General features: G+C 44.7%; 1 protein-coding gene across 1 annotated transcript in view; it reads right to left on the reverse strand.

Moving 5' to 3' along the window:
* LOC147431929 (D111/G-patch domain-containing protein) overlaps positions 1–3430 on the reverse strand; it is a 97474-nt gene extending 94044 nt beyond the window's left edge. Inside the window, exon 1 of the mRNA XM_086494378.1 lies at positions 3253–3430. Coding sequence (XP_086350504.1) covers positions 3253–3330 — 78 coding nt within the window. The 5' untranslated portion in view covers positions 3331–3430. The remainder of the gene's footprint in view (positions 1–3252) is intronic.
* Between the last annotated feature and the right edge of the window lie 8432 nt (positions 3431–11862).

Here is an 11862-nt window from a genome sequence, read left to right on the forward strand (position 1 = left end):
TTTACTCGGCCGAGGTCGAGCATGGCCTATGCCTCCTCCACCCATCCACACCACTCTCAGTTCTCACATCACATATCTCTTCCGTTCTCCACACTTCAGCTATTAGCTCTTTTCCACACACCACTCACACAGGACGCACTCCCCCCCCCCGGGACTATGCCTCAGAACCGCTGGTATGATGATGAGTGCAGAGAGCTATACCGACGCCTCCGTGCACGGCGAGCCTTAGGAGAGATCACAGAGAGAGAGGCCAGACGGCATATGAAGACGCTGACACGCCAAAAGCGGCGAGCATTCAAAGAGGCACAGGAGCTTGAGCTATACCGCCTATTCATGAGCATGGATAGCGCGACGGCATGGCGCACCCTGCGCGAGCCACGTCCGACTACAGCTATTGAGGATCCACAGATATGGCATGATTATGCAGAGCGACTTTATGAGGTGCCAGGGCAGCCTCCTATCCCGCAGCCACACGAGCCACGCCCTACGTGCTCCTCCTTCTTTACAGCAGAGATGGTAGAGAGGGCCATACGCCGCATGCAGCACAGACGATCAGCTGACCATACTGGATTACAGAGTGAGCACATCATTTATGCGGCCTCCACTATAGCCCCGTTGATTGCACATGTCTTCAACCGGGCTATAGGGGAGGGCTTCCCAGAGGAGTGGACACAGCACACCATAGTGCCTATCCACAAATCTGGCGACACCCTGGACCCAGGAAACTACAGGACTATCATGATTGGCCACACGATGGCCAAGCTATATGGAGCAGTACTTGAGGCACAGCTCAGCTGCTACGCAGAGATCGAGGGTTTACGAGCTCCAGGCCAGGTAGGTTTCAGACGAGCTTTCTCCACCACCGATCACATCTTCGTTCTGCGCTGCCTCATTGATGGGGCAAAGGCGCGGAAGAAGAGGCTTTACTGCTGCTTTGTGGATTTCCGCAAGGCCTTTGACACAATCCCACGCGAGAGACTCTTCCAGCGCCTTCACAGCATTGGGGTACCAACAGAGATGATTTGGGCCATATATGCTCTCTACGAGAGGGTGACGGGTCGGGTTCGTTGCCCAGGCGGTTTTTCAGAGACCATTGCTAGCACCATTGGTGTTAAGCAAGGATGCCCACTCTCCCCGACACTCTTTGGGCTCTACATCGACGAGATCTCCGACTACATACTGCGAGCAGGGGGAGAGGGGAGCGACTTGGCAGGTACTCCGGTCCACATCATGTTATATGCTGACGATATTGTGTTGATTTCAGAGTCACCCGAGGGCTTGCAACGCCATCTTGAGGCCTTGGACGAATTCAGCACACACAGGGGGTTGACTGTGAACCTTGGCAAAACCAAGGTTATGATCTTTCACACATCCAGTGCAGTGAGGAGCGCTGCCACCTTCACAGCAGCAGGAGGACAGGTTGATGTAGTCACCTCCTATGTCTACCTTGGCATCACATTCACCAGCCTACCAGGACCCTTCACTATGAGGCAGGCTGCTGCTGACAGGCTCACCCGAGGATATGCAGCTCTGACCATGCTAGAGCGGAGATGCCACCAGGCACACTTTCAGGAGCCCCCACGAAGGGGTGGCTTTTCGACACCTTAGTCACCCCGGCCTTGATGTACTCGGCGGCAGTATGGGCACCAGGATTGACAGCTGACCAGTGGACACAGCTTGAGAGGCCACAGGTATGTATGATCTCACGCTTGCTCCGCAGCAAGAAGACAGTGCCACATGACATTATTAGAGCCGAGCTCGCCACACCACCTATGGTTGTAGAGGCACTATTCCAGACAGTCTGCTTCATCCAGAGGATGAGAGAGCTACCTCCTGACAGACTTACTCGTAGAGCATTTGAGGCAGCTATACAGCTATCAGAGAGTGGGCATGAGAGAGCATGGTACTCACAGGTCAGAGCATGGTTTGAGGGACACGGTCTTGACATGGAGAGCCTACCACCATTCCAGTACGACCCCCACTCACCATATGTTCACCCTCTCGCAGTGAGAGGAACTTGGTACTGAGACAGGATCTGTGGCAGCTATACACTAGGAGAGTCTGGGAGTCACCTGGCTTGGGGACGAGGATGTCAGATTACAGAGACCAGTTTCTCACCATATTGTCTGGGGGGTTCATACAGAGACCACGCTACATGGACACATATATGCCACATAGCTCACGGGTGGCGATTGGTCAGCTGAGAGTGGCTTCACACAGGTTAGAGATTGAGATCGGGAGACATACTGGTGTTCCCAGGGAGGAGCGAGTCTGCAGAGCCTGCACAGAGGAGGTGGAGAGTGAGGAGCACTTTGTATGTAGATGCAGAGCATACACTGAGATCAGAGGCAGGTATGAGGCCTTATTCAGAGGACAGCCCACTCTCCGAGAGATCATGGACTCTCGAGATCAGAGATAGCTCGGACGTTTCTTACTAGAGATACAGAGCCATCGGGACACACTACTACAGCCACACACAGCTACACAGACAGAGGGGAGACAGTCGCAGCTCAGAGACTTCTTTCAGAGGATTGCCGCCCCTCCCTCACCAGACACTCAGAGGGGAGTGACACTCCCACAGGCGGAGGTGAGCCGAGCTAGACGACGACCACGAGTCACAGGCTACAGGGGCGCGAGCTCCCACCACCGACAGATCGAGGAGATCCGAGCCCGGGAGCGCCGTGCCACTGAGGAGCGAGTGGCTCAGATGAGGGCCGACCCGACAGCTTTCATCCGGGTAGCCTTGGCACCAGACCCGCCCATGTACCACATCTTACATCCCCCCATTAGTACAGGATGGAGCTAGATAGCTTGATGCATTCTCATGATTGTACTACCTTGAGCATATAGACATGCATATACCCCCTAGAGATAGAGCTCCATCCCTCCTCAGATACTCCACTACCTACATTCAGTTCAGTTTTGTATCAGTTTTGTTTCATTTGTCTTTCCGATAGACGGATGACATACACACCATGTACATTTGATTTGTCTCATAGGCCGATTTCGGCCTGACATAGACGTTAAAAATCTTTCTTTCTTTCTTTCTCTCTCTCTCTCTCTCTCTCTCTCTCTCTCTCTCTCTCTGGTGTGTGCATTTGGCACTGGCTCAGATCAATGCACTCCACAAGGCGAAAGCCCTCCAAGGTGTGAAAGCTTAGAGTAGCTTTGAGCAGTGTTTAGCAATATTTTCTCACCGCCTGATCGGGAGTATCACCGCAGGATTCAAGTTTGAAGGAAGAGATGACTCACCATTTCCTTGAGCAGGCGAAAGGCGGCGGAGCTTCGAGAGACACCCTCGTACAAGAGAGGGGCTTCTGGAGCGGCCATGTCTCTTCTGTGCAGACCCTAAAGTCCAAAAGAGTCGACGAAGTGCAGAAGTTCATTATGTATCCATTGGTCGGCGCGTCATCCTAAGGTAATTTCTTGAAAATAATTTGTGCTACAACAAACATGCCACAAAGCCTCTCAATGCACCTTCACTACCACAACATGAGCGGATTTGAAATAACAACCTCCAGAACATCATAACAATTTTGTTGCCACATGCAATTACAAACCACCTCCCATTGAAACCAAAAAGTTAAAGAAACCAATGGACAAGGTGCTCTTGTATTGTATTGAAAACGTTGGTCGTGTTTTGTTTGGAGCCTTTTGCAATGGGTTTTTACTTTATGATGTTAGTTTGACAAAACGTCTAGATGCAATTGCTATTCTTGCTCCTAGTTTGTGTTCCGTAACCCATTAGCTTGGACAACATATTTTCATGTAATGAATTACAAACTACATGTTCTCTCAAAATAATCAAATTTCATTAACTAGATGTATTATTGTTCGTAGGTATCAATTTAGTTGTCGATCTCTCCAAGAAGTTTCTTTCAAATATGGATCTCTTTTGACTTTTTTCCCAAACTCACAATTATGAGTTTGGCAGAAGAAAAATCAAACATGGATCTCTAATCTAAACACTAGATTGGCGGTCTAGTACTCGGTATCCAACAATGTGGCGAATCTTAGCCCTAAATCTAAACAATTTTCTATTTTTCTTTATTTACACAATGTATCAAATTTTTTTGTCATTCCCCTCTTGAATTAGGCCATTGTGCCATCTTGTTGTAAATAACAAGACGGTGTTGAGAGCCTAATTGCAAATGATGGCCGTACTCTGTGGTGCAAGTTGTGGTTGCCGACGCTCTCATGGTGGCCTCTTGCAAGGAGAATAGTGCGACCAGGTCCTTTGTGTCGTGTGTCTCACACTGATTTCGACATGTATTGGCATTGAAGTCTCCCATAAGGAAGGCATGTGTATGGGACGATCTCTCCTCTCCCTCCCTTATTGTCTCTATGGTAGCAAATCTGGAGCCTGAGGGGGTGAAGTAGTAGAGGGTGATGTAGATAATATTGGATCGTGATAGCTCAAAGTTGATCCATAGCAGAGGGCGATGTAGATAATCTTGGATCATGATAGCTCAAATCGGATCCAAAGGTAACGGGCCCATTAGTTCTTTGAGCACCCTTGAAAATGGTCCCTCTTATATAACAATAAATGGCTTCTTGTAGTTTTAGCTCATCTAGCTAGCTATTTATTAGCCTCACATTATCCATGTGTACACCAGATTAAGAAGTATTTTTTGCAATCAAGTTGAAGAAGTGGCCATCACAATTATCCCGCAAGCCCCCATGTGGCATTCAATTGTGAAGTGAGCTTGCTTCTTTCAAAACGAACAATTAGGTGCAAAATTTTCCCTCATTATGTAATGCCAACATTGACAAACCACAATCAAAGCAAATAATAACATATATATTCACATACTTGAATTATGTAAGAGGGTCGTGCGCGGGGTGGGGCGGGGGGGGGGGGGCGGGGGGGGTTTGGTGTGTGTTTATTGTGATGAGTTATCCACCCTTGTTCCATTACCTACACCCAAAAGGGTCATGTAAGAATTTTTTTTACCACCTTGCTTTTGTTGTGTATGTTTGAAAGTGATCTCACATCAAACGCTTTAGCTATCTTGTCTAACAACACCCCCTCCATGGGAAAGGTAGATCACACAAGAGATGGTTTGATGAAGAGTGTCAAGATGCTCAAAAGTCGTCAACAATGTCGATGCAAATAAGGAGAAAGATAACTATCAATCATTTGTATGCAAATAAGGCACTAATTCAAAGGAAGAAAAGACAATGGGAAGTCCAAAAAAAAAAGGCACGTGCATGTGAAAATTTGGAGAAACCTAAAGGGAAAGTGGTTTGAGAGTTTTGATAGTTTCAGTCTTACATATATATACACACACTGTAGACAACTATATAAGCCAGCAATGTTGAGAAGATGCTATGTTATGGTTCACTCCCATGTATGCCTCCTTTTTTAAAGTATTGTGGAGATGTATGCGAGGAGCTTCAAGTTTTACCATTTGCAAAGCAAAAGATCTTCAAGATTTCAAGCCAAAAATGATTAAATAGGCGAGAGTCATCACCTTATTGGACATGTGATATGTTCAACCTTTACACTCCAACATGGCATGCCTTGTGATAGGAGCACTCATTGAGTCAAGGTGTCGCATAAAAGAGGGGATGTAAATAATATAAATAACTACCATACTATAATGATTAAGTCTCATATGGCACAATTGGGTGCATAACCAATAAAGAATTATGCGAATGGGTTGAAAAGAATCGCATGTGTGTGCAAAAGGAAAAGCGGGTTTTTGTCAATGTGATATCACCAATGATAATCTTATCACTCTTTGTGTTCCCACAAAAAAAAGTGAGGTGAAAGGTAATCAATTGTATTATTGCCTTGGCACTTCAAGAAAGCATTTGATATGATTCAGGTAACAATTTGTAGAGGAGTATGAAAGAACTCCTAGTACAAAGTGAGTTTATGCTTGGGGTTTCTTAAATCTATGAGAAGGTAATATGCCAATTAAAACAATTTTAACATTTATTAGAAGCACTATTGAGATTAAACAATAATTTCCATTGTTATCAAATCTCTTTGGTCAATGCATTGATCAATAGGAACAAATGGTATTTGACTTTATGCAACAAGAAGACATTGAAGAGGGTATACTTTTCAATGCAATAAACATTCCTTTCTTGTATGCAGATAATGGCGTACCACATACCTTAGAGGAGGCACAAAAGCTTATCATTTTCCTTTAGAACTTTTGCTTCAATAGCAGATTGATTATGAATGAATCCAAAACAAGAGTTATGCTTGTGAAAACCAACCATAAGGAGAAGCCGTACATTTTGTATAACAACGAGACACTTGAAGTGGTTGAAAGCTTTAAGTGTGCCTCGGCCTGGAGGTTCAGGCCAATTACAAGTAACATAAATGTACTATGCAACATTTGGAAGTCAGGAAGAGAGCATACTTTGCATTTGAGAATGTGTAATACAAGGGACATCAAATGTTGGGTTCTCAAGCACCACCTTTTTGACACATTGATGACATTGGTCCTTCTCTATGGAGTTGTAGTGTGAGAAGGGAGCATCTGAAAGTCCATTTGGAAAGACTTTGAGAATGTCCAAAAGCATTTTCTCACAAACTTTCTCCAAGCTAAGACACAAACACTAAATACAGTCTTGCTACTTGGGTCAAGATCTCTTCGAATTAAACTTACAAACATGGAAGTGTTGTGAAGAACATGATAGAGATGCATCAAAACCCCTCATTTTGACTTCCTTCAATTGCATGAGAAGCAAGCAAAATAGTTCAAAAGCCTAAAAGCAAGATCTTGAGCATGGGGTGAATGCAAGGAATAAAGTCATTATTGAAGTCACGGAGCGGAGCGTGGGTCGACTCTCTCACACACACACACACAGTGAGCTTTCACAGTACAGTACGCAGAGAACTGTTAGAAGGGTTATCTCCCAATTACCTTAGTATTCACAAAGTATAAGTTAGTATATACAAAGAGTTAGAGGGAAGTGAGTTAGGCGGGCGGCCAGCCATATCCACATAAGAGGCCACTTGGGCTTTAATCCCAACAACCTCCCACTTAAAGTCCAATGTGGCACTTTAAGTAACTGTAAATCTATGAACATAAATGTACAAAGATTTACATGGCTGCCATCTATCCAATGCCCAATAACTCACGACAATGCACAAAGCCCTCTCCTGGAAGTCCCTTTGTGAGTAGATCAACAGGATTGTCCTTGGTGTGGATCTTCAGCAGTTGTATCTGCTTGTCTTCAAGTACTTCCCTAATGAAGTGATATTTGACATCAATATGCTTAGTCTTCGAATGGAACACTGGATTCTTTGCCAATTGTATAGCACTTTGACTATCACAATATAACTCTGGCATATCTGCATTGATTCCCAAGTCTGCAACCAATCTACCGAGCCAAATAGCTTCTTTGCATGCCTCATTTGCTGCAACATACTCAGCTTCTGTAGTAGACTGCGTAACACAATCTTGTAATCGAGATCGCCATGATATGGCACCTCCAGCCAATGTAAAGACATAGCCTGATGTAGATCTCCTCTTATCCAAGTCTCCTGCATAATCTGAGTCAGTGTATCCTCTGACACTCAAATCCTGACTACCATAGCATATGCGCATACTCTTTGTATGTTTTAAGTATCTCATGATACCTTTCACTGCCTCCCAATGTTTCTTGCCGGGATTTGACATATATCTGCTAACCACTCCCACTGCAAATGCAATATCCGGACGTGTAGCAATCATTGCATACATCAAACTACCCACTGCAGACGCATATGGAATCTTATCCATTTCAGCCTTTTCTTCCTCAGACACACGACAATCTTGTTTGCTAAGTTTCACATATGGTGGCAATGGAACACTCAATGCCTTTCCCTTCTCCATATTGAAACGTTGCAAAACCTTGTCAATATACTCTGTTTGAGATAACCAAATCAACTTCTTTGATCTGTCTCTCTCAATGCGCATACCAAGTATATGACTTGCCTCACCCATGTCTTTCATGTCAAACGATTTTGCCATCTTTGACTTCAAAGCTGAAATTTCTTCCAAGTGTTTGCCAGCAATCAACATGTCATCCACATACAAAATAAGGATCAGCCAACTGCCATCCTTAGCCTTCTTTGTATATAGACAGTGATCGAACTCACTACGTTTGTAGCCTTGAGAAAGCATAAACTGGTGAAACTTATGGTACCATGCCCTCGGTGATTGTTTTAAGCCATAAAGACTCTTTAACAACTGGCATACCAAATGTTCCATGCCTTTCTCAACAAACCCTTCTGGCTGCTGCATGTAAATTTCCACATCTAAATCACCATGCAAGAACGCTGTCTTGACATCCATTTGGTGCAACACCAAATCCAATATAGCAACCAATGCAAGAAAACATCTCAATGTAGTCATCTTGACCACTGGAGAGAAGACTTCATCAAAGTCAATGCCTTGTTCTTGCTTAAAGCCCTTGGCAACAAGCCTTGCTTTGTACTTTGGCTGACTATCATGAGCAGTGATCTTATACCTGTAAACCCATTTACAAGGTAGAGCCTTTTTGCCCTGTGGTAATTTAACCAACTTCCATGTCTGGTTTTTATGCAGAGCTGTCATCTCTGACTGCATGGCCAACTGCCATTTTTTCGAGTCCACCACTTGTAATGCTTCCTTGTAACAAGATGGTTCTCCGCAATCTGTGAGCATGACATAATTTAGAGATGGCACATAACGATCAGGTGGTTTGGAGACACGCTCAGAACGTCTCACCATAACTGATTCTGCCTCTCTAGCCACTATAGGCTGTTCCTGAGCCTGACCATGCTGTCTTGATGTGCTAGCACTAGGTCCATCTTCCCTGAAGACAACTCTTCTGATCTCCTCTGTCTTCTCTGGCTTAGCGTGAAACTTGGCTTCATTGAAATGCACATCATTGGTACGAATAAGCTTTCTGGACTCAGGATCCCAAAGCCGGTAACCCATCTCGCCCGATTCTCCGTAGCCAAGAAATATACACTTCTTGCTCTTTGGTTCTAACTTATTTCTGAACTCCTTAGGAATATGGCTATAAGCTTCACAACCAAAGACTCTCAGATGCTTATACGAAGGTGCCTTGCCTGTCATAGCATCTCGGCCACTGCACTCTTATCCAGAACCCTACTAGGAGACCTGTTGATCAAATGGACTGCTGTAGCCACTGCTTCCGCCCAAAATCCATCAGGCAACTCAGCATTTGACAACATGCTTCTGACCTTCTCTTGTATGGTCCTATTCATACGTTCTGCAACCCCATTCTGTGAAGGATTATATGGTGCAGTAAGTTCCCGCTTAATCCCTTTTGCTTCACAAAAGTCTTGAAAAGCTTTGGAAACGTACTCTCCACCATTGTCAGTTCTCAAGCACTTCAGCTTCTGACCACTCTGATTCTCCACCAGCTGCAAGAATGTCTTAAAGACCTTGAGCACCTCATCCTTGTGCTTCAAGAAGTAAACCCATACTTTGCGAGAATAGTCATCTATGAATGTACAAAAGTACGCTGCTCCCCCTAGTGACAAACTAGGCATTGGTCCGCATAGATCACTGTGTACAAGAGCTAACCGTTCGTCCCTACGATTCCTCTTTGATCTGTGCGGTTCCTGTGTTTGCTTACCATAAACACAATGCTCACAAAACTCGAAATCTTGAAATGAAAAGCCAGGCAAATAACCATAATGAGAAAGTATTTCCATTCCTCTTTTTGACATATGTCCCAACCTACGATGCCACAGTGACACACTTGGCTGCTCAATCACATTAATTACATGGTTTTTAACCTCTGAAACATGTAAAGTGTACAGAGTTCCTGACTTGCTGCCATGTGCTACAGTCATCGAACCTTTGGAGATCTTCCAAGCGCTGTTCCCAAAAACTGTCACATAACCCGCATCATCCAACTTCCCTGTACTAATCAAGCTCTTTCGGATTGCTGGAACATGTCTGACATTCTTGAGCCATAAAGAAGAGCCATTCTGAAACTTCAACTGCACATCTCCCACTCCAAGTATGTCACAAACCTGCTCATTGCCAAGTCTGACATAATCTTTAGTAGCCACATATGATGTAAACCACTCTTTGTGCGGAGAAACATGTAAAGATGCCCCTGAGTCGATAATCCAATCACTCATAGCATGTCCATCCTCTGCAGTCAAGAAAACAGAATCAAGATTGCTTGTAAGGAAGATGTCACCAGCTGCTATACCAGAATCACTGTCTGAACCAGGTCCTGTGACCTTCACCTCTTCAATCTTCACCGAACTCTTCTTTTCATCTTGCTCAGAACTCTTTGTTTTTCCTTTTTCTTGTTTCCACTTCGTACAGTCTCGCTTCATGTGACCCTTCTTGCCACAATGGTAGCATTCTATGTCATCCTTTGACTTCGAATCACGAGACTTACTTCGGTTTTGTGCCTTCTTACCCTTCTTCTCTTTAAACTGTTGTCTCCCTCGAACGACCAAAGCACTATTGCCTTTGCCTTTGTCAATGTTCTTCCTGTTCACTTCCTCTGTGAGCAAGCTGCCTTCTACATTGGCACTTGTAAGACCTTCTGGCGCGACAGAATTACTTAACGCTGTACGAAAAGTATCCCAACTGTCTGGCAAAGTGATCAAGAGAAACATAGCCTTCACTGAATCTGGAAAGACTATCTCCTGTGCTGTTAACTGGCTGAAAATTGTGTGAAATTCATTCAGATGATTTGACATGGTTGTCCCTTCCTTCATCTTCAAATCCACCAATTTCTTGAGCCAATAAATCTGAGAAGCAGCACTTTGTTTCTCGTACATACCACATAGCTTTTGCCATACGCCATACGTTGTAGTCTCTTCTGCTACGTTGAAGTAAACATTTTCTGCCAGTGTCAGCATGATTGTGGAACAAGCTAACTCGTCAAGCTCTTCCCACTCATCTTCAGCCATAAATTCTGGTCTCTCCCCTTTGAGCTTCAGTGGCTTCACTTGTTTTTTCTGCACCAAAACCTGCCAAATCTGCTTCTTCCAGAATGGAAAGTTTGTGCCATCCAGCTTCTTTATGTTGTAAAGAGTCTCACTTTGAGAAGATGCCATATCTGCCAAACTATTTACTCCTGAGAAAAATCCGGCAGAGTTTCCCCTGTAAACTGGCCTCTGTACACAGTAAACAAGCTGTAATCAACAAGCTGAACACCTCTCCTTAGGAACTGTCAGTATTTTGAAAATTTTTGACAGAGTCTCCCCTTTAAACTGAGCTCTGGGAACCAAAAGATAGCTCAAGAAACAATCATAAATAGCTGACCAGTGACAAATCTAAAAAATCCCTGTAATATGCTGTCCTGTAAGCATACACTGTCTCTTCTCTGGGCGATGATAGAACCTGTATCTGTCTCAAGACTGAACCCTGAACAATGCCTCAACGGCCTGACGCATAAGATGCAATCCAGTGTCTACACAAAGTCATACATCCTAAGGGATAAAAGTCGCCGAAGAGGATGCGTGTAGAGGGGAACTCCAGCAACCTAATCCACCTCACACTGGGTAACCCAGCCCCCAGTGCTTGGCTTCAAAAAACCTCACACACGACCCTCTCAGATGGCTCAGCAAACTGCCAAGAACTAGCATACATCCTATAATAGACCAATCACTGTCCTATGACCGCTGCGGCGGTCTGTCTGCTAGCGTGACTCACAACTAGCAGACCCACAATCACAGTACATCAATCTGCAATACATGCCAGTGGTGTCAAGCCGTCGTATGGCCACACCTCCCCTGGAACCTGGCAAGCACAAGAAGTAGCAATGCAGACTGCAATATATATATCTGATGATATATATGTGTACCTGGTCTATAGATGATGCTCTGAAGACGAATAAGTGATGTATGTCGAGGTCGATATTGATGTCGACCAC

This window comes from Adiantum capillus-veneris, chromosome 21 (genome assembly GCF_014529385.1).
Source record: "Adiantum capillus-veneris isolate H3 chromosome 21, ASM1452938v2, whole genome shotgun sequence".
NCBI classification, from domain to species: domain Eukaryota; kingdom Viridiplantae; phylum Streptophyta; class Polypodiopsida; order Polypodiales; family Pteridaceae; genus Adiantum; species Adiantum capillus-veneris.